The 26,641-nt window shown below is 39.5% G+C and overlaps 3 protein-coding genes across 6 annotated transcripts; 2 read left to right on the forward strand and 1 right to left on the reverse strand.

Moving 5' to 3' along the window:
- The first annotated feature begins 1,284 nt into the window (after positions 1-1,284).
- On the forward strand, positions 1,285-6,117 carry trmt61b (tRNA methyltransferase 61B). Its single transcript, XM_008399685.2, has 7 exons — positions 1,285-2,240; positions 2,331-2,433; positions 3,661-3,851; positions 3,929-4,020; positions 4,937-5,139; positions 5,222-5,296; positions 5,371-6,117. Exons 1-7 carry the CDS (start codon positions 1,509-1,511, stop codon positions 5,403-5,405), a joined length of 1,431 nt encoding a protein of 476 aa, XP_008397907.2. The 5' UTR covers positions 1,285-1,508; the 3' UTR covers positions 5,406-6,117.
- A 161-nt stretch (positions 6,118-6,278) lies between these two features.
- Positions 6,279-10,689, reverse strand: spdya (speedy/RINGO cell cycle regulator family member A). Of its 3 annotated transcripts, none has more exons than XM_008399683.3 (7): positions 10,569-10,689; positions 8,888-9,137; positions 8,674-8,732; positions 8,505-8,590; positions 8,247-8,418; positions 7,225-7,555; positions 6,279-6,737 (listed from the first exon to the last, which is right to left on the reverse strand). In XM_008399683.3, exons 2-7 carry the CDS (start codon positions 9,096-9,098, stop codon positions 6,676-6,678), a joined length of 921 nt encoding a protein of 306 aa, XP_008397905.1. In that variant the 5' UTR covers positions 9,099-9,137; positions 10,569-10,689; the 3' UTR covers positions 6,279-6,675. The 3 variants fall into 3 exon arrangements, with proteins under 3 accessions (XP_008397905.1, XP_008397904.1, XP_008397906.1); XM_008399682.3 differs by having other exon boundaries at positions 10,549-10,685; XM_008399684.3 differs by having other exon boundaries at positions 8,888-9,133; positions 10,549-10,679.
- Positions 10,690-10,753: 64 nt separating this feature from the next.
- pcare1 (photoreceptor cilium actin regulator 1) lies at positions 10,754-25,580 on the forward strand. Of its 2 annotated transcripts, none has more exons than XM_081603220.1 (5): positions 10,754-11,671; positions 11,750-11,808; positions 12,169-13,007; positions 13,082-17,659; positions 18,467-25,580. In XM_081603220.1, exons 4-5 carry the CDS (start codon positions 14,388-14,390, stop codon positions 18,588-18,590), a joined length of 3,396 nt encoding a protein of 1,131 aa, XP_081459346.1. In that variant the 5' UTR covers positions 10,754-11,671; positions 11,750-11,808; positions 12,169-13,007; positions 13,082-14,387; the 3' UTR covers positions 18,591-25,580. The 2 variants fall into 2 exon arrangements, with proteins under 2 accessions (XP_081459346.1, XP_081459345.1); XM_081603219.1 differs by having other exon boundaries at positions 11,759-11,808.
- The last annotated feature ends 1,061 nt before the right edge of the window (positions 25,581-26,641 follow it).

A 26,641-nucleotide genomic window follows, 5' to 3' on the forward strand; every position in this document is an offset into this window, starting at 1 on the left:
CCACTACAAGTATAATACATAAACAGCTTTCAACAAGAGCAGACTCTAAATTAACCTTAAATTCCCATAAGTTGTATCATTTACATCAATGTCTTTTCAGTAATGAAGAGTCAGTAACAAAGAGTTGAGCTTGGAGGTGACTAAAGATATTGAAGAGCATCTAATATCTGAACTGAGAAAAGATTTGCACTTTTGAGGACATGTCCTGGCTTGTCTGGGCAAACTGAAACTGAAACATTTTTGCCAAATGACTGTTGCTATATTTAGTGGTGAAAATAGGGAAACTGGCATTAAAATATCAGAAAGAAGGGCTTCCAAATAAACAATAACTCCAATCATTTGCCAACTAATTTCAAAATGGCTAAGCAACACAGCCAGTGTTTTACAGTAAAGCCCTGATCTCAGTCTCAAAGAAATTGACTAAATTGCAGCTCTGTCAGGAATTGATAGCGGTGGGTGGACAGAGTGTACTCACAATTAAACGAATAAGAATTACTTTAACGGTAATTATTTTTAACTCAGCTGTCCAAGAAGTAAATTAGTATTTTAAAGGGTTCTCTGGCAATAACTCACCTCAAAAGTAATGTCATCATAAAGAAAAAATAAAATAAAATAATAATAATTTAAGCGCAAATTCTGGTATTTTAAAGAATAAAATTAAAATTAACATGAAAAAAATAGCACAATTACAAAACAAATTCTGGTAGAACAAACACTTTTCCTAATCAGAATACTTAGGTAGTGTGTATGTGTTATAACAGGGTAAGGCGTATAAGTTTTTGCATACTTACAAAAGTTGTAACTGCACCTAAAGTAAATCGTTACAGGAGTAGGTTTTTATTTTTTATTTATTTATTTTTATTTCCTTTAAAATAGGAAATACCTTTCCAGGTAAACCCCATTGAGATCCAGATCTCATTTTCAAGAGGGACCTGGGAAAAGTAATAGAGCATGTGTTTTGGCACACATGCTCTATTACTTTCTCTATTTACTGCCTAACTTAAAATAAGAGACTTGCGCTGCTGATGTCATCCTATCACAGCAGAGTCCAGCAGTTTTGCAGAAAACACTTGGAAAAGAACCTATTAATTCAAAATGCCAAAATATGGCGGTGACATTGACGTCTGAAATGAAATAACTATTTTTGATAGAATTATTTTGTTTAATAATTATTTATTTATCGGTGGAAAAACGTCAACTAGAACAATATTTTAAATGTATGAAAAAAAAAGCCTCTCAATAAATACCGCCACCTGCAGGCCACATTGAAGTACTGCTGCAGGCGCTTGTTTATGACGCTTTCACACGTGCTTTTAGAAGCAATGACCTCCTTCCTCGTGTAAACAGGCGCTAACTGTTTTTTCAGTGTAAGTTGATTTTAATAACGCACCTTTTAACGTATTTTTGCTTTTAGTTTTTTTTGTTTTATTCTGCATGTCTCTGTAAACGTCTCTATCTGGCTACAGACGGGATTCTCTCCTTTAGTTTCTGTGATAGAGTTGTTAGTGATGGCTGTGCATGCAGCCCACAGATGTATGTATTTGCACAGACTGGTGACAGCTTGCAAATCAATTCAGACTCACAGCAGGAACAGAGATGTGTTTGAGAAACTCATGATTCCTTGCAACAGAACCTTTCTCACTGCTTCTGTGAGATCTAATGAGAATGATGAACAGAGCAAAGACTCCTTAAAACTAACTCCCAAGCAGACACAAAAACAGGATCTCCTGCTCAGGAGGAAGCGACCCCTGTCCCCTCTGGAGAGGATAAGCAGTCTGCTGCCCCACGATGTTTTGAGCCCAGAGGTGATGCATCTGAGGGAGCAAGAACAGCATGAAGAGGATCCACAGAGGTGTGATCCAGGGACAGTCACTGATGGAGGCGATCTGGAGACCCACAGTGGCCATGAGGTAGGAGAGGAGGCGAAAGCTGCAGCATTTCACCATGCAGAGGGGCATGTGTACCCCAGTCTCCTTGGGGAGAGCCTGCTCACCTTTGGGGAGCTGCTTATTGCTGAGCACAGAAAGAAGAGACGGGTGGAGTTCAGGAAGATGTTCCAGCTTCAGAAAGGGGCCCTCCTGCAGAGCAGCTGGGGAACCATCAAGCATGATGATATTGTAGGGCAGCAGGCAGGCAAATTCTTGAAGACAGGCAGGGGTGCTCCCATCTTTTTCCGTCGTGCCAGTCTGGAGGACTATGTGCTGTATATGAAGAGGGGTCCTGCAATCGCCTATCCTAAGGTAGGTCTTGTATCGGTGAAGATGTTAAATGCAGAGGATTTTAACAGTGTCAGATTAACAACCTCCATCGCTATCTCCTTGTGTGTTCAGGATGCAGCCAACATGCTGCTGATGATGGATGTTACAGAGGGAGATTGTGTGCTTGAGTCAGGCTCGGGGTCTGGAGCAATGTCCCTATTTCTGTCCAGAGCAGGTCTGTCTGCCTCACTTTTCCTGTCTTGCATCCCAACTACAAAGGTTTTAGTGACCTTTACTTTTTTCCACATTTTGTCGCATTACAACCTCAAACTGTATTTTATTGGGTTTTCATGTGAGAGACCAAAGCAAACTACTACATAACTGAAGTGGAATTATCTCTATTGTGCGATGTTATTCTCTTGAGGCCTCAAGAGTTTTTCTAGAGAACAGCATCACAAAGACCAAGAGACACAACAGATGGCTAAGCTGTGGAGGAGTTAAAACAGAGTAAGGTCACAAAACAACATTTCATAGAAGTTTGTTTCATCCATCATTGAGTATAACACAACTGTAAACGTGTCATTACTGGGCAGTCCAACATCCAAATGGACGATACCAGTCTAAGGCAAAAGCTACAGAATGACAACTATTATTTGTTGCTCAAATTTGACCTTTTTGGAGGAGTGGCAAGAAGAAAACCATTGTTAAAATAAAGTCTATGATTTTGCCACATGCCATTCAGTGTATATGGCAAAGCAAAAAAAATCAAATAGAAGCTGACCTGGAGGATGCCAAGATGAATGAAGCTAATCACAAGCCGATTAATGAAGAAAAGCTGTAGTTGTGGAGGTTCACCTCCCAGCTGCACAATGAAGACATGAAGATTGATGTCCAGAGAAGGACTCTTTCCAATAGCTCTAGCTACATTGCAAAGAAGAATGGACATAACTTCAGCCTCTGTATATGCAAAGTAGACAACTGTAACTTCAGTGAAATGTGAAACATTAAAAAGTTGGTTCAGAGGGCTGAATCAAATGGTCTTGATTTGCTGCCATTTATCCTCTTCCTCAGTTTCACATTAATGCACTGCTTTAAGTTGGTTGATCATTTTAAATCCTAATAAAATACATTAATATTTGTGATTGTGAAGCAACAACATGTGGAGTAGTTGACAGGGTGTGAACACATTGCAGATCAATTAAGTGCATGAGTATGAATAACGATGCAGGGTTGTACTAAATCGGACGGATCCAGTTAGGAGCATCTCATTTGCATGTTTAAGCTCATATCAAAAGGTATCCAAGTCTAGTCTCTTATAAAGGAAGATATCAAATAATACATTAAGGATTAAGACTAGTTTCTATTAATTAATGTGGGAGATGAAGAATGTGAATCAAGATTATGATGAAAATGAGACCTCATTCAACATTCAGAGACGATAGGGTCCAGATATTTCCTCCAGTTGGTTCCAGAGGGAGCGTGCTGAGCATAGAGGTGAGGCAGGATCACCACAGAAGATCCGTGAAGAACTACGAGCGCTGGAGGACATCGTGGGCTCTGCGACGAGGACAGGAGTGGCCCAACAACGTGGAGTTCCTGAACGCTGACCTCAGCACAGCCTCGTCTCTCCTCGCTGGTCGAGGATTTCACTCGGTCAGTGTCATGACGTTTTCTTAACATGTTTGACATGAATAGATCTGCTCATTCGTCAGAGTTGCTTTCTGTTGCAGGTTGCGCTCGACCTGATAGACCCTCACCTGGTTTTACCTACCGTGCTGCCACACTTGCATCCTGGAGCTGTGTGCGCCATCTACCTCGCAAAGTGAGCAGCCGCTTCAAAACACATAAAGGCAGATTAGATATTTTATGAAATAAAACATCTTGTGTTTCTGAAAACCCTGAAGTATCAACGCAAGGCCAGTAGGTGGCGATAACATCAAAAATAAAAAGGCTACCACTAACAAAAAAATTAACTGAATCTGAAGCTGCATGCCTTAAATAGCATGGTAGCTTTCAAGACAGGTCAGTTCAGGCATAACAAGCATGGCTTGCTTCTAGGGGTTGAAGCAGTCTTTTTTTCTTTACAAACATTGCTGCACAGGCCATGATCTTAATTATGTATGAATAAACTGAAGGACTTCTTAAATAACGGCCTTTTAATAGACAAGACCAATATAGAGATACATATAGACAGCAACTTTTGAGAAATAAACCAAATGCAGGGCAATGGTGGAGGAATGACAATTTAGACTTGTTTTTCAGCCATGAACACCTTGCAGTTATTTAGGGTTCAATCAACCATGAACTCCTCTTACTACTAGAGTGAGATGCGAGCTCATCTGACAGCTGAAACTTGGGTCCTGACTGGATCAGCCAGACAATCATGTCACAACGGCACAGTAAAAATCCAAACCTCAACATGATTGACATGCTGTAGTGACCTTGGGATAGCTGTGTAGCAACATGCCTGCAAGCCTTAATGAGGTGAAAGAAGAGTGGACTTCAATGCTGATTGTTCTACAAGTTTCTGAATTACGAACTTCCTTAATGTTTCTTTTAATTTTAAATAAAGGCAGTTTTCAAGTATTGGTTTTAGTTTGACAGATCTGTGAAAATTAATACTTATGACCAAACAGGCAACATCCATCAGAGGTGTTCTGCTTAAACATTTCAAGTTTTAAATTGTTGTATATATGAGCAGGAACTGAATTCTGTGTTTTACCATTTCCTTTTCACAGTATAACGCAGGTTATTGATCTGCTGGAGGGTCTCCGGTGTTCTGCACTTCCTGTTTTGTGTGAACGCATCATTGAGGTTCCTGTCAGGCAATGGTTGGTGGCCCCTGCCCTGCAGAAAGATGGACAATACTGCACCAGGAAAGCTCTGAACCTTGGTGAAGATACGAACAGCGAAGAAGAATCATCAGATGGGTCCGATGGAGGTAAATGCAAATGAAAACGACTCATTTCTTCGAATCCTATTGGTTGAATTTTTCTCCCTGTAAACGTTGGTTATCTTTACAGAAGCCCCTTTTGAGCCAGCATTTGGTAATGTACCCTACATAGCCCGACCCCATCCAGAGCAGATGAGTCACACAGGTTAGAATGAGGTCAAATCTCTGGTTTTGTTTCATGTTTGTAGTAAATTTTGATCATGTCCTTTCATTTTTCAGCATTCCTGGTGAAGCTGAGGAAGCTTGTGAGGTAGCCACGGTCACTGAAGAGACAAAACATAATTTAAGAGCTGAATGTTACCTCACAGAGCCTGAAAAGTGAAAGAAACTGATGGAAATATGGATCTTTTTTTTTAATCTAAAAATGTATACATTTATATGGTTAAACAGGGGATAGAAAAGTTTGTATTAGCTTAAATAAAAAAAAATCCCAAGATAAGTCCAAACATGAAACCTGAAAAATGTACTGATTGTAAGAAAGAATGTACAGGTGGATGAATGGACTTGTGGAAAGGTGGTTTAAATTAATAGACTGATGAATCAGTGAATGCATGACTTTTTGCAGATGTACAGTTGGATTGTGACAATGGTTGGACAGCTGGAAGCATAAATGATGGATGGCTTGGATGGAGAGCCAAACAAATGGATGGAAAAACAGATGGAGGATCCACAAAATGATGGATGGACAAACAAATGCAAGAATGGACAACTGGGTGAATGGTGAAATTGATAGATGACTGATGGGAGAAAATGGCAGAAAAAACTGATTAATCGATATATTGGCAGATGCATGGTTGAATGGGTATATTGGTATACGGCCAGAATGAGATGGATGGAAGGACTGAGGATAGATGCAACTTCTATGTGCATATTTGGTTCAAAAGCCAGCATGAAAACTCACAGGTGATAGAAATACTTTTAGAAATTCTGTTATAAATCATGTTGATAATACACCCATGAACAAGACCTGAATCAATGTTCTTTTTCCAATCCTATCCAGATCGGCTACTCAGATTCCACCATTTTCTGGTCTGTAGGTATCCCAGTAACAAAGATGTTTTAGCTAATTATAAAAACAGCTGTCATTTCGGCACCTGATTCTAGTAAAAGACAACAATGAGACGAACTTAAGTTCAGCCTTTGTATTCTTAAACTCACAGGCATTTGGTAATCAAAAAGTCAACTTGGAAAAAATAAAAAAGATACAAGATTCCCCCTCTCAATCCAACATGCGTACCAGGGTTGAAATATTGCAAAAAAAAAAAAAAAAATCTCATTTACAAATAAGTTAAATAAATAATGTAAATACATATGTAGAGAAATCTGTAGCTGGAACAATCTTAGCTTGTGTACAACTTATTTCATATTTATGTGCGTTGAATAAGTGTAGTTTATTATGTTTGTTTCAGGTTGCCACTAACTGGAAGACTGACCTTCAAAGTTTTAGATAAAGGATTATTGCACAGAACGGTTCAGTTGGTACAAAGAGGAACAAGGTGGAACAGCTGAGTTTAGCTTTGGGTTTTACATCTCGCTGATCCAGTCTATGAAGGGGTCACAGGAGGAGTCGCAGGAAGAAGTCTCCCCTATCAAAGAGAAATGACAAGTTAGATTAGGAGATGTCAATTTATTCCTTATATTAGTTGGCAAGCAATTGTTTCAAAAAGGCAGAAAACGAGGATCTACTTTATTTCTGCCTAATTTAAAAATTATTTCACTTAATCTATTCAAGGATGATGCATCTCTCTGGTTTCTTTCCTGGATTGTTTCTGGTTTCCCAAATACATCACTTTTTAAACTTTCTTCTGAAGACGGTTGTAAAAAAATCATATGCATTTGCTTAAATTATTTAAATACACATTGCCTATTATGCTATGTAAGTTTTTTTTGCTAATAGCTAATGGATATCCAACAGTATAAAGAAAAGCTATATAAAATCTGGAAAAGCAATGCTCAGGATGATTTTAGACAATCAGTAAAAAGCCTAAAAGGAAAACAAAGAAATTCATAACTTTGTTTCATCTTTAGCAAAGCGCTCTGCATTTTGGCTTTTGAATAACCTCTAGCCCTTACTTGGAAGCTCTTCAGGACAGTAGCAGCACAATTTTGGTGCCTCATCTTTATCCTCCTCTGCCGTCCTGCTGGAGGCTTTGGGTGGCGTGAGCTCGAATGTAAAGGCAGGAGCAAACGGGTTCAGGTAGCTTGTGGTCTGTGCAGATGGGTGGCTGGAGGAGATGCGATGCAACCTGCTGCTGCAATTGCAGAGGGCACAGGAAACGGGGGAGGCGGACGGGCCGCGCGGAAAACGAGTAGGGCCTTGTGCGTTGTACTGTCTCAGGGCGCCACTGTGGTGATCGGAACGCTGCCGCTGCCACACAAAGTGAGAAGGCACAATGGCCATTACCTGGGGACAGAGGCAGGGAGACAGAAGTCAACAATACCCCAAACTACTCCAAGCTTGTTAAAGTTGAAAGAAGCGAGGGTACCAGTCAGAAATGCACATGCACTGATCAGAATGAATGTCATTATTTTAGGGCTTTTAATACTCAATTGAACCCATTCTGTTTTTAGGGTGGAGTGATTATACAACAAGCTTCAACACTGGCTATAAGGAGGTTGCCTAACTTTTTTCTCATTCAAAGTACATCTGTGTGTGTGTGTGTGTCAGAGCTGTATCTTTAACTTTCACCAATCACAATCAACTGCTCACTGAAGTTTGTCAAAGTGTTTCTTTAAAAGACTATTTTTGGCACTAATGGCTTTTACTGAAGAGTAATTTGACAGGAAAGAAGCTGGAGAGAAAAGAGGAAGACATGCAGCAAATGGCCTGAGACCAGGAATTGAATCCAGGGAAACCGCGTCAAGGACTATGACTTCTGCATGTGGGGCGCCTCCTCCACCAACCGAGGTGCACAGTACCTCCATGAAATTGTTTTTAATATTGTTTGTTAAAACACCCTTCAACCAGAAAAAGAAAACACTTGAAATGTATGGATAAAAGCCCCAAAATTAATCATAATGCCCATGCTGAGAGGACAGAAATTTCTGGATGGCGCCGAGTTTATCAGCCTCATTTCGAAGACAAATGCTCGCACCTCCTCACAGCAGCTCTTACTGACAGCAGCTCGGTAACAGATGCGAGCCCATAACTCATCTCGCTGCTTAAGGAAACGTGGGAACTGTCTCCTCCAGTTCTTTCCCAGAGCCCACGGAAAAATTTCATACTTGCTTTCCTCCTCATCCTCTTCCATGGTGTTGGCAAGATAGCTACAGACACAGAACAAATGCTGATGTCAGGAATGTTGTGCTTCCAACAAAAACTGTAAAGCTTCTTCTGATTTCTGTGGACTTACAGAGCCATGAAAAAATTCTTTCTGGTGTATTCAGCAATAGAGAAGTGGGCCCGTTTGAAGTACACAAAGGTCATGGCTAAAAGGTACTGATAAAATAGGGCAAATCCTGAAGTAGGCACACAGGAATTAAACAAAATGAAGGTTCGTTATAAAGTATAAATGGTTTTACCTTGTCAGTCATTTTATAACAACAGTCCATCCGGAGAAAGTCTTGGATCAAGCCATCATCTGAAACCGAAATCATTATCCTTAAGCTTCTCTCACCAGATGTTTTTCATTTAAATGGTAAATAATAAATGTCCTGTATTTGTATAGCGTTTCATCAGGCTCAGAGGACCCCAACGCACTTGATACTACATGCACACATCCACATGCCGATTTACCAAAAAGACGCAAGTATGAAGCCATTTCCTGCCGCTGGATGACCGTTGCAGGCATTTTGGCAAAACACGGGTCACGCTGACCGGACTGGATCTTCCACAGGGAACTTTCAGAGTCCTGACCATTCGCTCTGCTTAGGCAGAAATGCTTTCTCATCTGACGGACATTTTTGCGCTTGACCCGCAGGGATGCAGAGGGAGGAGTTTTCATCATGCCAAGGCTTGTGTCATATGTTCAGGAGGCTACTGCTGTCTGGTGATAGGAGAAGGAAGAAAAGTCAAAGATCTTAAGTTAATCCACTGCTTTAGAAAGTTTATTGTGAGATATTGAGAGCCCAAAAGGTGGAGGGTGATTTATGAAGCATCTGATTAAATTTAGCTCAATTCCATCACATACATTTGTTTCACTTTATTAACATATAGAAAACATCAGTAGTTTACCTCAGCACACCCAACATGGACAAACCATTGTCCATAACATATATAACTAAAGAAATATAAACACTCAGAAACATTTCAACCCGACATTAAAAAAATAATAAAAAACACTCAAAACATTCATGATGACTAAAAGCTAATCTTCTTTTTCAGTTCATTAAATGCACAGACCTTTTTTGTAATATTAAAGACATCATTTGATGGGGAAAATCCTATAATTAAACATATATTAATGTAAAAATAAAATTTTCAACAGTATGCATAATAAATTATGTATGAAAATACAATATGTCCTACTTTTTCAACCAGTTTAATTTAATCAGTTTAAATAAATGAGCTTATTAAATAAAAAAAATGCTGTGGGATAAGCAATTGGAGGTGAAATAGACGAATTTTATAATTGAACGTATCCAATAGGCCGGCTGGAAACGACAACAACAAAAATCCATCCTGAATCTGTTAAAAACTATCTTCAGTGTCAAAGTTAAAGCTGAGGGAAAGCAACTTAAAATTTGCAATTTTCAGTCTCGTTTGTGTAAATAAAGACAAAATTTGAGAGAGCGGAGTCTTCCAAAAAAGAAAACGTATTCCTACAGAGGCTTACTGGAGCAAGACTGAAGGTACGACAACAATTGGATTTTAAAAAATGACTGATTCGGAACTGTTGTCGATACACTGGAAAAATCTTTAATAATGTTAGCGTATTGCATTAGTTTAGTATTTTTTGACACAAATATACGTTTCCAGCTGTCTGTAACAATTAAGTGACATGCAAGGAAATTGGATTTTTATATGCATTTAATATACATTTTAATCAGTTTTTACTTGGAGAGGAAAAGGCTTACCCACATACTTGCAGGTGTCTACGGCAATTAACCTGAACATTAAAGTCCGGCCAACTTTGACGACGGAAGCAGCCACCCTATACTGTTGCCTTCCATTATAAATCTAGGTCACTATTTTTTATTTTTTTTTACTAGGATGTTACTTAAACTTTTGATCTAAATTGACATTTTACAAAATTAGTCGTTATGTCTACAGCTTTTCTGCTAGGTTAAGAATGGCGTAGCTAGCTTAAAAGCTCACCGAAATCACACATTTTCGGTTTTTCTTCACAAAATCTTTTCTCATCGGTAAAAACTAAAAGTATCAGCGTGAAATAAAAGTTAAAGCTATTGTTGGTTGGTGAGCTCCATAAAAGATAAGACAAAAGGACAAACACTAACCCGAGTAGATAGCAACTCACAGAGCTCGAGGATCCGCAGCAAGCACTCCTCCCTAGCGCGAGACGCGCTGACTACTCGCAGTGTTTCTTCTCCTTCTTTGACGTGGCGTTGAACTTCAGTACGCTCGTACGTCGACGCGCCCGCCATATTGGTAAGGCAAGATAAGGGTCAATGACCAATGTAGAAGATAACCTAACAGAATATTGAGAAGAATCTCAAATCAAACATTAGGCTAGTCAAACAGTTGATCACAAACCATTTCAATAATTATTTCTTGACTTTGATCTTAATTTGCACACCATAATAAACATTTCAGATTCATTTTTAGCTAATCTATACATATTTAGATAAAAAAAAATAGCATACAAGTATAGACAGCACTTATCTATTTTTTACCCTAAATTCTTACTAATTCTGTCTTTGTTGTATGAAGCTGGAATAATTATGAACAGCCCACAAATGTATATTTTGCACAGAAATGGCTGCTTTATTTTATTTATCTACCATTTTTTAAAAATTATTATTTAAATGTAGCCTTTTGTTTCCAAATGTCACAGGAGTATGTCATGTCCAGTTTTTAAGAGAATCTGGTGCCAAAGTTCAAAATTAAAGTCTTAAATATGCCCCGTATTAACTACATGCCTCAGTGACTCAGTCTTTAAATAAAATCAAGCTAAAAGTTGTTTTATCTATTTTTTTTTGACAACCAGAAAAAGATACATAAAATACATAAACTAATTTTAATTTATACCATAATCAACAGTGCTGTTGTTCAAATGTATGTGTCTTATGTGTATTCTTAGTATATTCATATTCATATATTGAAATGTCCTTTTTGACTTCTACCTTGAGTAGATTTTGAGTAGAAGACCTTTTATTCATTCATTAGTAAATACGACAAACATTGACATTTACTAAATGAAAACCTGATTGTCTTTCACTTGCATAAATTCCTTTGGGCCAATTAAAGAACTACTGCACCTGCGCAGTGTGCTACAGGTGTCTCCAATAAGCACAATGACTGCAAAACCTTCTGTTTAAGAACAGTCTCTTTTCTCTGAGGGTCACTCATGGTCTGAACTATTCTTCAGGGGGCAACTATGTTCCTGGGAGGCCATTTAAGGTTTGTTACTGAAGTGGATTGGTGTGATGACTAACTTATTAAAGTAAAATGAGTCTCAATGTTGGTTCTAATGTGAAGTTTTTGCAGGGTGTCATGGATCAGCCTGCTTTTTTGCCTTGGAAATTGTTTTCCTACTGGTGAGTCAAAATCTTAAACCCTGAAAGTATGGACACTATTGGACTTAACAGGAAACTTGAGTTTTATCAATTCAAACTCCTGTCAGTTTTCTTTTGGGTTTTAGTTGCAATGGACAAGGTGTGCAAGGAGAAGAGACAAAAATTAAATCTGTTAGTTATGTAAAAGTAGATGTTTTGAGAAATCTTAACTGACTCTTCACAGTGATGGTGACAAGAATAATCCAAATTCAACCTTTTATTGGCTCCATACAGACAACATGGTGTCTTAACAACCACTCATTTCCTAGCAGCTTGGTTTCACGCAACTTGTGAGACTTGACACAATTAGTCACTTGAGTAACTTTCTCTCTCTCTCTACAGATCACGGCAATAAAGCAACTTCCCTGAGTTCTGAATCTTCAGCAATTCCAGACGTTAAGTTTGCATCCTCATCTGTTGGAACTGAGTCAAACTCCAGTATTGAAGTTCCTGCTGAGACCACTGACTCCAGCTCTACTAGTGCCCCAGATACTTTACCACCAAGAGCCTTTTATGTTGGCCCTCCATCGCATGCAGAGAAGTCAGCTGGCTTCTCAATGCAACCACTGATGGTCTCAAGTCCTGAAGGCTTGTATCCATTATCCAATCCCTGGTTTGCACCAATCCACGAAGCTGTATATCCCAGCCCTGACACTCATCCATATACTTATGGTGCTAACTCTAGGGGATTTCCTTATTTTAATTATGGTGGCATCCATGCAGCATCTCTTCCTTATGGCTACAGTTATGGTACTGCTGGGTCCCCTCATTACAGTTATGCTTATGGCATGAGTGGTTCACCTCTCCAAGCATATGACCGTCGGCTGTCTGTATCTGCTCCCTATGGGATGGGCCCTCCACCTGCTTATGGCTACTTGCCGTGGCAGCCTTCAATATTGGATCCTGAACTGTTTCTCATTGGAAATAATTTAATGAAAGTTCGTGAAATGCCATTTGCACAGCCCTGGATGACTAGTGAGGTGCCAATGGGCATGATGAAGCCTTTTGTGTACCCGCCATCTCGCCTCATGCAGTCAAACAGAGGCCATCACAGAGCAAGAGACCTCCTTTCTGACAATCAGTACTCCAGCAATGACTATTCTTTAGAGCCTGAAACTGACAGAATGCAGCAACAAGATGTTCCAGAAAATGACTTTTAGAAGGTGGATTGTCTCTTTTTGGTAAGGCAAGATTGAGTGTTTACTGCTGGAACACAAGTTGCCATCTGTGCCCATTATCCTGTCTTGTCTTTCAGGGTGGACTTTTCATCTGGCTATCAGGAACTCTTTAGATGTTGACAAAGAGCTGAATAAAACTGCTGGGAAAACTTCAAACTGGCTTGACTCCTATCTTTTATCATTTAACATATTGCAACATTTGTAAGACAAAGAACTTCAGGATGAAACTGACTCAGCTGGTTTTTGACTCTTTAATCTATGATTGAACAGACTGCCTCAGACAGTTCACTGGATCTCAGGAAAGGCCAGAGTACAGGATTTGTCAAACTGACCCTTGAAGAGCTACTGCTGAACCAATAGATAGTGGGTGTTTGAATTTTTTTTTTTTGGGGAAGACCTGATGGGTTCATTTTCTGAACTGAGATTGGAGTACTGAATGCTGCTTCATGTTTGGTTCTGATTGGGTTGCAGTGATCTGGAATGTTTGCTAAGCCATTCACTGAGTTAAAATAAAGATTTCTATTGAAATTTTAAGGAGATTACTTAAACTGCTTTTAGGTCTGAGTCAATTACACTTTTTTTCCCTTTGCATTAGCACTTGACTGGACTAATCTGAGTTTTGTATGGTTGTAAATAAGGAGCCCATAGTGAAAACGGTTTACTGTATAATTTGGGGGTTGGAGAAAGGTGAAAGACAAAATTATAAATCTTCACCTGTTTTGCTTTAGCTCAATTCTGACTGCAAAATTCAGAATTTGCACAAGGCACATGCCTTGTACAATTTCTTTCTTGACTCTCCATTAAAAAAAAAAGTAAAATTTAAGCTTTAAATGTAAATGTATAACTGAGAATACAACTAAAGATGTTTTTGAATGCCTGCTGAAAATGAATCACTTTTCCTTTTCAGTGAGGAGCAAAAACTACAATATTGTTTACCAGGCTATAAAAAGCCATCATGGGCCAGCCCCTATTACACAAATGAGCTTATGTTCTTTCAAGTAGGTGAGTTTTATTTGGTTTAACGTGCCATATGTTAATGCGGAGGAGTTCACTGAAAGCCCTACTAATCCTTTCAGCTGCTTGTCCTCCAGAAGGTACAGAGGGACGCATTTCACAGCAGGCTACAGACATATTTTAATATGACCACAAGTCTGGATTTATTTTCTGTATTTGTAGCAGGTAGAATCAATTTTTGAAATGGATTTATCTGCTTTTTTTTTTGACAAACGCCTTGTTGGAAGGGACTGTGTTATTTTGTACAGCCTCTGCCATCTGAAAATGACGGATACAGCAGGTGGATAAGAGTCTTGGTTGGATTTTCATTTCTCTTGCAATTGCTCTGTGGGAAAACAGAAGTCACCTTGTATTTTAAAGACTTAAAAAATGGGCTGCTCACCCTCCAAAGGTACCAATTTGGGCAGTTTGGGTGCCATAAGGAGGGAAAGAATGCTACCTGCAGTGCCTAAAGAAAACAAGATGGATGAAGACGGAAGGAAGAACAATGTAACAGGAACAGCAAAGGGGAACAAGGAATCTCCACATGTCCAGGTACTTCAGAAAGAAGCACAAATGACACCTCAAAAAAAGAAATATGCCACTGAAGAAGTGAACACAGAGGTAAAGAACATTGATAAAGGTGAGATTACAGCAACAGAAAAAGTCACACTGCCACCAAGAAAGGATAAAAACATTGACAAGCAGGAGTTGGCTGATAAAAAGTCTAACAGGAAACCAAAAAAATCAGCCAAAGGTGCTAAAGGTCCCAGAAGGAAAGACCAGGAAAAGATATCTACAGATCAAAAAGTAGACTTTCCAGAACCTTTGGTAAAGGCTCATCAAGCTGCATATGCCTTTTTGAATCCCAGTATAAACAAATATGATTCTGTACTTGAGCTCATGGAAGAAGCCACCCAAACTCAGATTGCTGTGCAGACAATGATAGCCTTCATGGCTTTGCGCTATGAGGAAATAATTCAGGGCCTGGAAGAAATGACAGAAGAGGGGGAACAGGTTTTGAAAGAAAATGGAGAACATCTTGCTTGGCCAAGCCAAATGAAAAACCTCTCTTCTTCGCAGCGGACGTCTGGTCAGGTTAACTCAGAATCGCCACCAGATTTGTTGCAGCAGCTTCTTCAGTACACCACTCAGAGGATGAGGAATGTGAGCCGGACTGTTTGTGGGATTGGAGACTCTGCTTTGGAGGAAGCAGTGGATTACTTTGCCTCAGTGTCAGAGCTTTTAGAAGAGAAACTGAAAATCAAACGCACTTTAGAGGCCAGGATGATGCGACTTTTAACCCAAATAGAAATGGCCTCCCTGCGCAAGCCTGGAGGAGAGGATTCAGCTCTGTTTAGTGAGGACAGTGGTATCGGGGCTGAGAATGAATCCATTAATGGATGTGAAAAGCATCATAGACGAGAGAGTTGTGGGTCCAACGGGACAAACAGAACTCCACTCAGTCCTACGGAGTACACCGCTATAAACATCACTGGAGCATCGATGGGAAAATATGGGACTCAAATGAGTCCAAGTTTTTCTCTCACTTCACTCAACTCACTTGATTCTACATGTACCATAGTGCCTAATGACCAAAGAGATTCACTGTTAGGCTCAGCCTCCCTAGATGATGGTGAAGATGACAACAATGATGAAGAGGAAGGAGATAGAGGTGTTAAGGAAGGAAAAGTAGCATTCCCGAGACGATCTAATTCTTCACCCATGAGTTCAGCAACGCCTCCACTCCGCATACCAAGAAAACGCATAGAAAATCCTCAAAATGTAGAAATGACTCTCAAAATGAAAAATGCTGTAAGTGATAGAATACGGTTTGTACAAAAGCAAAACACTGGTGCCAAAGCAAAAGTAGCAGGCACTCCAAAGACCACCAGACATGATTGGACAGATGAAGAGGTGCAATCTCCAAGGAGGCCTCAAACAGCAATAGCTGTTCGGAGAACAGAAATAAAAAAGAATCCAGTTGCCAGGGGTCAACGTTCCAGGTCAGCAGAATCATTGCGGAGTAAAGGTGAAGATCCAACTCTGTTTGAATTAGAAAGGACTCAGAATGCTTTAAACCAGAGATTACAAAAGATGAGTAAAACCAAAGTGGGAGGAAACTCAAAGTCGGTTATGTTTAAACAAACTCAAGGAAATTCACCAGCTCAATCTCCAGCAATAAATCGAAAACAGCCTCCACAAGGTAAAAACAATAATAGCCAATCACCTAAAGACAAAACACGTCTCTTAAAGTACAATAACAAAAAAGAAATCATATCTGATGTTGACGAAGATAAACAGGAAGAAAAAACAGAATCCAAGTGTCATATAAAAGCCACTCCTCCATCTAGCCCTCCTTTATCACCACAACTGTCATCTGGCTTTCACAGGGGCCGGAATTCAGTCAAAAAGCTGATTGACACCTTCAGCCAGGGTATAGAGGTAAGAGAAACTCCTACAGTTCTTGGGCCTTTAAAAGGGGTACGGAAATGTGGAGTTCCCATCCTACCTGGTTTAGGAAATGTGGAAGCAGTTCTTAGTACGGGAGTGACCAGCTGTAGACCTGAGTCAACAACATCTGAAAAAAATGATTATTTTGATCTGGACAATCTTCCTCCACCTCCTCTGGAAGTACTAATGGACACTTCTTTTGAAAGTGCTCCAAGTGGATCGACTGCAGCAGGAGATGGGACTACAAAAGTGGGAAAGTCACCTGTGCTAAAAAGGCCTGCTGTATCCCAACGACTTAGATCTTCAGTTCAGACTGTCACAGTATTACCAAGCAAAGGAGGCATACCACAGTCAATGAAGACTGTTTTTCAAGGTACAAAAGTCAGTCAGCACGATGGAATGGAGACAGAATCTTCAAACCATCAAATTAGAAAGACCTTACACACACGACGATCTTCCGACTCGAACTCAGAGAGCTCCTCGATTAGTAAGCAAGCAATCTCAGAACCCCAAGGAGAATCACCTAATGTACACCATATTGGCAAGTTTTCAGTGCCTCAATCTAATACCAGTGCAACTATCGTGCCTCCTTCTTCAGTTGCCAGTAGCCAACCAGTTGGCACTCCGCCTGTCTCTAAAGGCCGGATGTTACCTTCCACTCCCTCTACCCCAAGTAATTTGCATAGAAGACTTCCCAGCCCTCTTGGTTCAAAAAAGGAAGTTACAACACCCTCAACAAATAGCTCCCCTGTTAACAAGACACCTCCTACACCACCAGCACTTCAACGGAGACTTCCCAGCCCACCTGTTGCGAACCAGAACTCTAGCACTTCCTACCCTTTCAAAGCACCATCTCCACCAGCCTCACCAAAGGTACAGAAATGGTCAAGGAAGAACAGCACTGAAGAATCAAGTGCACAGATGTTCAGTAATGCTCGTTCGGTCTTCTGCCCAGTCTCTCCATCAATGTTTGAGGCCCAGCCTTGTTCAGTTGTCCAACCACCTCAAGCATGGACTTCGAACAGAGTTTCAGTTCTTTCTAGTTGTTGGGGGAGTCGCGGAAGGTTCCCTGTGTCTGCGCAAGGACCACGACCCTTTGTTCGACGTAGCCAGTCAGACAGAAGGCCAAGTCTAAGCATGACTTCCCGATTCCAAGGGACCTCAGTGGCTGAAACTTGTGGAAGTGAGCCAGCAATATGTACAAAGGGGTAAGATTTATTTCTTTTTCTAAATCCTTCAACAAAATAGTCATGCTTTCCGAAGGTCTCTCAAAATGTTGCCTTTGAATTAAAACAGTGGTCTCAAACTACAGTGCTAGAGGGCCAGACTCCTGCAACTTTTAGATGTCTTTTTCCCTACACACTTTAATTCAATGGCAAGAATGTCTCATTAGCATGCAGTCAAGCTCTACAGAGCTCTGCTAATGAGTTACTGAAGCCAGGTGTGATGAAGGAAAGAGATGGCTAACTGTTGTCGGACACTGGCCCTCGTGGACTGGATTTTGAGACTTGAAGAAACAAAAGGAAAAGAGATAATTGCAGAACAAATGAATGTGTTAGGTCCCAAAGCCTGTGGAGCACATCAACAGTATTTGAAGCCTATTGGACATCAAAGACCAGACACAATGTCTTTTTAGTAACCTTTTTGAATTACTTTGTTAGAGATGAAGTCCAATTCTCTGTTATTTATAACAGAGAATTCTCTGTTATATCAACTCACTGGCAGAAATGGTACAAAGTTAGCCTTATGATCCAAATGGAAAATGATCCTTCGCTAAGTTTTATGTTGGTGAACACAACAGTGGTTTGTCCCTTGGAAGTAGGCAGAGGAGGATCCAGAGCAAGACCACCAGGCTCAGAAACAGTTTCTGATTAGATAAGGGTTGTTTTCCTTCTGCACAATGTGACCTGACAGCATTTGTTTAATTTAAAGGATGATTTCTGTTAACAGCCCTCTTGAGCCCACCAGGCATGCTCCGTTTACCCCTAAAGTAAATTTTACTTTCATTTTAACAGGCTAGATGACAATCCAGCCAGGCACCGTGAATTATGGGGTAGCCAGTCAGACCTCAGGACAACGCCACGCTCTGCATCACACCCGGATCTGTGTGTTGTTGGACAGGCCTTACACAGGAGCTAAACAGGGCCAACACCAAGGCTGTGGGATTATAGATTAGCAAGCATTATAGTGGATTTAAAATTGTCTTGTTTATTTCACTAGGTAGAAAAGAGGAGCTAATTCCATCCACTCTGGAATGTAACACACCTCCAGATACTCTGTACTTGGTTTATTTCTCATCAAGTTGTGTTACTGTTAACTGTTATTGTGCTGTTTTTGGTTTTTATGTTTACAAAATTTAAGACTCGTTTGTTAGTTATGGAAGATTATGATAAAAAATCTGTTGGACAAGTCTGATCAGGATTATGATCAGTTTTTTTTATAGGTAGCATTTAACAAATTAAAGAAAACAAATTCTGCTCATTCAATTTGAGACAAGTCTGGTCAAAACTGGTGGTAGAAAACTAAGTGCTAAACATTTACATCATCAATTAAATTGAAGTACATACATTTTTATGAAGAGAGACATCTTAAAAAATCATAGTCGTTACTTTTTGATATTTAGTTTTTGTGATGTTTTTAGTTTTTTTGTTGTCCATGCTGTAATTTTCTGCAAAGTGAGGTGAAATTTATTTAATTTTCTTTAAAAAGCATTCATAATTTTTTTCAGTCTGTCATTTTTACCATGTCTTTATAATTATTATTAATAAAAAACAAAAAAACAAAGCCATTTATGTGCGCCGTTGTTTCCGTGACCAATAGTGCTTAATCCAATGAAGCTATACTTAACTGCTGTCCAGCAGCAGGTCTCTCCTAGTAGTTTGCCAACTTTCAAAATTGTACATTGAGGACTGACCTTTTAAAACAATTGAATTTTCCAGCTTTTTATACTTTTTTTTCTAGAGTAGTTACCTTAGTTAGATCCTGATAAATTTCATGTAGATGGACATTTGCATTTGAGGGCTTTTGAAGATAACCTTTTTGTCCTGCAGAAAACACATTCAAATATAAAAGTGCAATCTTTCCCTGAGGATATCCTCAGTCTTCCTAAAGTGGCACAAAAATAGACGTGTGATTTAATTTCTGCCAAGTGCAAAGTGTGATTGTTTTCCCAAAGGGAAGCGGAAGAAACTTGCTGTGAAAACCATATAATTGGAGAACTCCAGTTCTGTCCCCTCGTGGGTATCATATTGATCATGTTCTCTGTTCCTTGAAATGGAAACAGTTTCCACCTTAAACTAAACAATCAGAGGACATATTTTATTGTGCTTTCCAGGCAGAAATAAACCCAAGGCTAAGTATAAGTTGAAACCATCTCAGGGATGCAAAAAAATGGCAGAAGAAATTCCATTCTTGGCATAATATTCAGTAGCGGTGGCATTATTATGCTAACATAATTGCAGGTTGGGTTCATGGTGAAAGAGCGTTTCTCAGTTTGCCACAGCTGAGCCATGCTTTAACAGATCAAACAGGCCTGTAGATGAGTACCAGGGTATTCATTTCGCCACTCTTTTCTAATTTGAATTATTTTTTACCAGCAAAGCACAATATCATAGACTGTGTGTATTGCTACAACCCTAATTAGTTATCTTTTTATTCCATTCTCAATGCATTGTAGGGGAATTTCAACCAATGGAGATGCTCTTTATGAAACTGCAGATGAACAAGAATGTTAATTTGGAAAAATAATACATTTCTCTTGTAAGATAGTACTGAGCCACTCTCACTGGACTCAACCACATGGGTCCAATCAGAAGAAATCTGATGCAGAAAATATATTTTAAAGGTTACATTGAAATATTTTATCACTTCAACTACTAGAAAGAAATGCATGGAAAAAAAAATCTATTTCTGGATGTGAAATGTGAATAAACTTTGAATGACTTTAAATTTATGTACAATACAGTAGAGCTATGCACAACCAGCATGCACAGTCAACAGAGAGTCCCTAAGAAATAACAACTATTATTGTAAAAGTGAGCTGAACTAACTCTTTTTAAAAGCTTCTCCCATCTTGCAGACCTAGTCTCAGACTCTGTTCATCACGCAACATCTAAGACCAAAGTAAACTCAATAAACCCACAGAGTTCCATCTTTACACAACTGGATTCCTCCGCTGGCTCAGAGGAGCTGAATGCTCCGGTTTAGTGGGGAATAGGGAAAAACATGACCTGCTGGCTGCCACAGACGCCTCTTATCATACCCACTGAGTTCCCACTGTTGGTCTGGACACGGTTGCTTCCTGATATTACTATCTGATAGCTATTTGTGTCAAATAGGCGTAACCTAAAGGTGAGCTCCGGCCGGACGGGACTAACACAGATGTAGAGATTTAGAAAACACAACTAAAAAGAGGAAGCATGAGCATGACCAGAGTCTGATGGGATTTTTGGCATTCTGCCAAATACAGGCAGGTTTTTTTTTTTTACAGCACAGCTTTTATAGGATATTAAACAGTTTTTTTTCTTTTATAATTTAATCTTAACAAAAGTTAAAACATATACATTTGCAGCATATTCTCTGACTCCTTGGAGTTGTACAATGAGCAAACTCAGTACTTTTACAAAGTCCTGACTGTTGAATTTGTTGATTTATGGCAGAAATTTCAAGGGTTTTAGAGCTTAACAGGCAAAATTCTTAGATATTTGACACAAGTTGCCTACATATTTTAAAGTCAAAATAATTTGTTTTTTACTTAATCAAATTCCCTGAGTCATTTTTAGTGTTTTTTTTTAAAAAGCTTACAAACCTTACTATAGATCTGTCAGAAGGTTCTACAGTGATCATACTTTAATAGTATAACCCGCAACCAGACCATTAAAAATGTGTATGCTTGGATGGATGAATGGAACTACTTGAGAATAAGGATGAAATAAAGTCTGGAGTCTGTGGTCAATACTCCAATGATGTTATTTTCAAATCTCTGAAATCTCTTGTAGCTATTAGCAACTCTACTATTACCGAAAATATCCACTTGAATAAGAGGAGTATTATTCTGCATGCACAGTCGGCTCAGATAGCGAGTTGAGAGACAGATGAAGACTCATCTTAAACCTAATGCATCTGGAAGTTTCTTCCTCCTAAAAAGAAGTCGTTCCTTTCTAATGCCGCCTCTCGCTGTCTCAAAAATGGAGACTGAACCATTTATATAAAAGTATGCAGTTTTTATTTATTTATTTACATTGTTTGTTACTAATTTTTAATTTAATTTAATTTAAATGGATTGATAAGGAATTGTATTATCTTGGCTGACATAAAACCACCTGACAGTCTCAAAATCTGATTTAATGACATTAGATTAGAACTGGAGCTGTTTTAATACTACGTCCTAAGAAGACGATTTGTTATGACATTGCAGTATTTAAATAAATCAAGAGGAATTAAATGACTTGAAACAAACATTATTTTTCAAGATAAACTATAAGAATAAGGAATTGTGGGCAAAATAAAAAAATCTAATATTCTGTTAGAATGCATTTTTTATTGTTTTTGCCAAAGCACTTGATTTTAAAAAGTTTTTGTGCAAAATTATTAGTATTATTATTATTTTGTACTTTCATTGCCAAAAACAAGTATGTTTTTCGTAAAAGGCTGCATGGAAACATTTAAAAACTACAGGCTTACGTGTCTTTATTAAAGTTATTTACATTTTGTTTTGTTTGCCTTATCCTTGAAAATCTGAAAGTAATTTCTCTTTTGTTTAAAGCCACGTTGTTCACATGACATCTCATTTCTCGGTTATTTGTTTAAGGAGGCTGGAAATAAAAAAAATATCAAAATGCATTTTTATATAAGAAGCCTTGTTACATGGGTTTGTTTTTTTACGCACAGATTCTCCAACAAAAGCCTGATGTAGCACTGAGTCGCCATCCCATTTCACACATCATTTGCATATAGATAGCACAATCAGAGATGTGCAATGACATGACAGCCTGAATTTTCAGATTACTTGAGCGTCAAAGTGATGATTGGATGAAATCTGATGATTAACGGCAACGGTTTCAATCAGCTGGCTTGTGCGATAACGAGCATCAGTGGATATAAAAAGGAAAAACTTGAAAGGACAAGGAGGTCATGGCCATTGGTATTCAGAGGGGGGAGAACAAAGAAGCAACAAATTAACAATGTATCTTTAAGAACGACAAGAACACGGATCCTTAAAAACTAATGGTGTGTCGTCTGAAATGCAGACCAAGCAATTAGCTCAGAGTGTGAGTGTGTAAGTGTGGGGTTTTCTTGCTGCTTGAAGGCTGGGATCCCTGCATGGTGTTGGTGTGCACTGCATCCTAATAATGCCATCAGCATTCAAGGTTTGTCAACTATGGAATGGGAAGTAGTGGGGCACGTAAAGATGGATTGTTTCCATACGTTTAATGTAAACACAGATTGTTTCTTCTACATTTAGATGTCTGCCATTATTCTCACTTAGGTAATTGTTGGGGAAGCAGCAATATTTTTAGTCTTCAGGTCTGCCACTGAGAAGTTGGATTGCAGAAAAAGTAAGCACCTACTCTTTTGCGCACTGGGTGGCAGTGTTGTCAAAGGCATTCTTACCTTGGGGTCATTACACATTTTAAAGGTTTGTGATTATCTCCCAGCGTCCATATTCGATCATTTTCTCCTTCTTCTTCTTTAACGAGAAAATTTCAATCTGACATGATATAAAGATTAACATACTCCAGAGGTAATACAAAATGTCCAATCCTTTGTAACACTTTCAGTCAATCCTCTTTGGGGTGACAGGTGTGTGCATAGTGCCTTCTGAGACACATTTTTTTTTTTTAGACCTACAGCATCATCACACCCTTCATTCGGGGGAGTCTGGATTGAGTTTTAAATTGCGGTCAAGGCAGAAATGCAGTCGAGGGTAACTCTGCATTCATTCTGACACAGTGTTGAAGGAGCCTTTGTGAAAGGTCAGGTAAAGCAGCTGCGACACTGTTCATCCCAGCAAATGTCACAATGTCTCGGGGGTTGATGTGACTGATGGAGGACCTTATCTGGTGGCATAACACCAGTGCTGGTAGAGGACTTTTCCAACAGAAACGATCAGTCAGTGGGGGTTGGCGGAGATGAGCCTAAATTTCACAGCAGACTGTCTTTAGGTAAATAGGAATCAAGTTCTTTGACTGTAATTCCATGTACCTGCTGCCCAAAGCCGCTTTCTAGCCTCTGGACGGGTTTTCCCATGACAGTGATGGACTTAAATGTGAGGACTTGACACATTACACAGCATCAGCTATGTGCACCAAAGTTTACACTCGCATATACACGAAAGCTCTTGCTGAGGAGCTAATTAACCGTTTGAAATGTGCCACAAAGAACAAGATGTCTTTGTGTTTGGCAGTAGAACAAAAAATTTACAGGAAATCTATTGCAGATCAGGTTGTCTGACAGCTCTTGGGGTGTCTTCACACTACATGGCCCAATTTAGAAATCCTCCTTCAATGTGCGGGCAATCAGTTTGCTTCTTTGATTTTTGTGATTTTTTGCCACACCACACGTCTCTTCTGCAGACTCATTTTGCCATTGTGCCACAAAATTCCCTCTGACGCACCATGGCAAAAGTTTATCAGACCATGTCAGGATGCTTGTATTCACCTAATGATAACAGCTAGCTAACGCGATGCCACTGCTATAATGGGGTTGCTGTTTTGCTTAAAATTCTTACCACTCTAGCCCCACTGCCCTTCTTCATGAATCCACTGCTGCCACATTAAAACATGATACAAAATTGGGTCCAACATGCAGCTCCTGACATAAATAATGACCATAACCTTCCTAATGAAGTCTTGTGCATGTTGAAAACCCACAGGGAACTCCAATACTCTATATTTCTATAACACGTGCCTGAAGACTTGCAAAGATTTTTTCAAGAACTCTCGGAAGACAAGAAATATTCACATTTTTAATCAGCTTAAAACACATTTAAAACAAGATTATTGCGTTATTCAGCTATTTTTGGACTTCATAATCCTAGTCACACTATTGTCTAGTTGTCTGTTTTAAAAGCATAGGAAAACAATGCCAAAGGAAATTTATGTTTCAGTACTGCCTTCCAATCCATTTAACGCAGATGCACAGGATAATTTGATCAACGCATAAGTAATGCTGATGAAGGCTTGGGAGGAGGAGACTCGGCATGGGGATGCAGTCTTCAGGTAGGTAGGTAATTTTATTTATATAGCACATTTTCAGCAACAAGGCAATTCAAAGTGCTTCAGGAAATGGACTGTTCCTGATTCAACTTAGGACTCCCAGATGAAACCTGGAATGAAGAGGAATGGAAAAAGATGAAGGGCTGTACAGTTGGTAGAGCTGTTGCCTTGCAGCAAGAAGGTTCTGAGTTTGATTCCCAGCCCCGGTCTTTCTGCATGGAGTTTGCATGTTCTCCCTGTGCATGCGTGGGTTTTCTCCGGGTACTCTAGTTTCCTTCCACAATCCAAAAACATGACTGTTAGGTTAATTGGCCTCTCCAAATTCTCCCTAGGTGTGAGTGTGTGTGTGTGCATGGTTGTTTGTCCTGTGTATCTCTGTGTTGCCCTGCGACAGACTGGCGACCTGTCCAGGGTGTACCCCTGCCTCTCGCTCGGAACGATAGCTGGAGATAGGCACCAGCAACCCTCCCGACCCCACTGAGGGACAAGAGTGTAATGAAAATGGATGGATGGATGGAAAAAGATGAAGACTGAAGCTGGGAAGTTTAAAGAAATAAGGGTGAAGGGGTGACAGAAGTTGAAGTGAGAGAGTAAGTGAGGGTGGGGTTGAAAGGATATGACAGTGAAGGATGGGTGAATTGGGTGTAAGTGGACTGCTGGGTAATCAGAGGTGTGGCTGAGGAGTGGCCCAGCTCCCAAACCTAAGGTACCATCTTCTTCTTCCACATATGGTTCTTACTTCCTGTTTGAGAGGCATGACTAAAAACAATAAAAAAATGTGACCTAAAAGTAATTATCTGCCTTGAGAAACTTTGATAAATGTACAAAAATGTTTGCTTTATAATCAAGTTTACATGAGGTAATGTTGAATTTTGATGATCAGTTTAAAGACAATTATTAACCAAATTCCAAATCAGTCTATCAGAGAAAATTTTCACGTGCGCTCTATTGTTTTATGTACCTGAATATTTCGCTATTCTTTGATGGCCACTGATCTGCCCTCTCCACACTACAAACAAGTCCCCTGACTTGACAGAAACTTTTAATTAAAATTGACTTCCTGCACCGTTCCTTGTAACTCCGGCACTTCCACACGGCACCTTAACCACTCTCTGTGGAATTGTTTTTCATCTCTCTTTATTTTTCCATCCATCATTTTGGCAACGTCGCCATTTCCCACCAGGCATGGTGCATGCTCGGAATAATGGCCATGCCTTGGATCTATACATGCAGGTGGGAAACAGAAGGGAAAGCCCACCTCATTTTGTGGAGACTGCAGATCTGTGGGGATCTATAAAGAAGAGAGGGAGGAGGAAAAGCAGCATGAAAGCAAACATCAAGATGGGCTTGCAAAAGTACGAGGCATTTCTGTGATACGCTTGTTTGCCTGCTAAGCTTCCCCCCGTGGACCAGTGTGTGGTATTTATTGAATTACACATCAAATATTATTGAGTGAGAAGAAAAATGAACAACAAATATATCCATTTGGATTTAGTCATATGAACAGCACTGATATTTATTGAAAAAATATTGAACATGAGCAACTTTTTATGCATGTTGTGAGACTGTTCACATGATTTATTTTCTTGATGGAAACTAATCAGTTCACTACAACAACGGTTTAATTTGTTGTGAAAAAGGGTTTGGAAGCTGTTTAACATGCACTTCCCGTTTCCTGCAATCCACTTATAATTACTCAGGTTGAGAAAATCTCCCACGATACCATCTTTAGAACCCCCCAGCAAATTACTACGTGCCACTACGAGCAACTACCTACCTATTCTGCGCCCCAGACAAAGCTCTTTAAAGATGTCTTTTAAACATTTGGTGCCCCCAGCCTATTAAAGGAGCCAAGATTAAAATCCAGCTCATCCCTGTTCCTCTTGTTCTGTAATGATCAGAATCCTGTGTAAAACCTCTGTCTTCATCCCTGAAATCCTGGAAAATTCTGAATTTACTCACGATTTAAAAAAG

The sequence above is a fragment of the Poecilia reticulata genome, chromosome 22 (assembly GCF_904066995.2).
Source record: "Poecilia reticulata chromosome 22, P_reticulata-male-v2, whole genome shotgun sequence".
NCBI classification, from domain to species: Eukaryota; Metazoa; Chordata; class Actinopteri; order Cyprinodontiformes; family Poeciliidae; genus Poecilia; species Poecilia reticulata.

Bases quoted from the DNA above. Each gene is read 5' to 3' on its own strand.
- trmt61b (XM_008399685.2), top strand. From the start codon at position 1,509: ATGGCTGTGCATGCAGCCCACAGATGTATGTATTTGCACAGACTGGTG. The intron at 2,434-3,660 runs GTCTGTCTGCCT...TATTTCCTCCAG, and splicing joins CCTATTTCTGTCCAGAGCAG to TTGGTTCCAGAGGGAGCGTG. The intron at 5,140-5,221 runs GTAAATGCAAAT...TTATCTTTACAG, and splicing joins ATCAGATGGGTCCGATGGAG to AAGCCCCTTTTGAGCCAGCA.
- spdya (XM_008399683.3), bottom strand. From the start codon at position 9,098: ATGATGAAAACTCCTCCCTCTGCATCCCTGCGGGTCAAGCGCAAAAAT. The intron at 8,733-8,887 runs GTAAATCGGCAT...TTTCGGTTTCAG, and splicing joins TTCATACTTGCGTCTTTTTG to ATGATGGCTTGATCCAAGAC. The intron at 8,419-8,504 runs GTAAGTCCACAG...CTGTGTCTGTAG, and splicing joins AAGAATTTTTTCATGGCTCT to CTATCTTGCCAACACCATGG.
- pcare1 (XM_081603220.1), top strand. From the start codon at position 14,388: ATGGGCTGCTCACCCTCCAAAGGTACCAATTTGGGCAGTTTGGGTGCC. The intron at 17,660-18,466 runs GTAAGATTTATT...TCATTTTAACAG, and splicing joins CCAGCAATATGTACAAAGGG to GCTAGATGACAATCCAGCCA.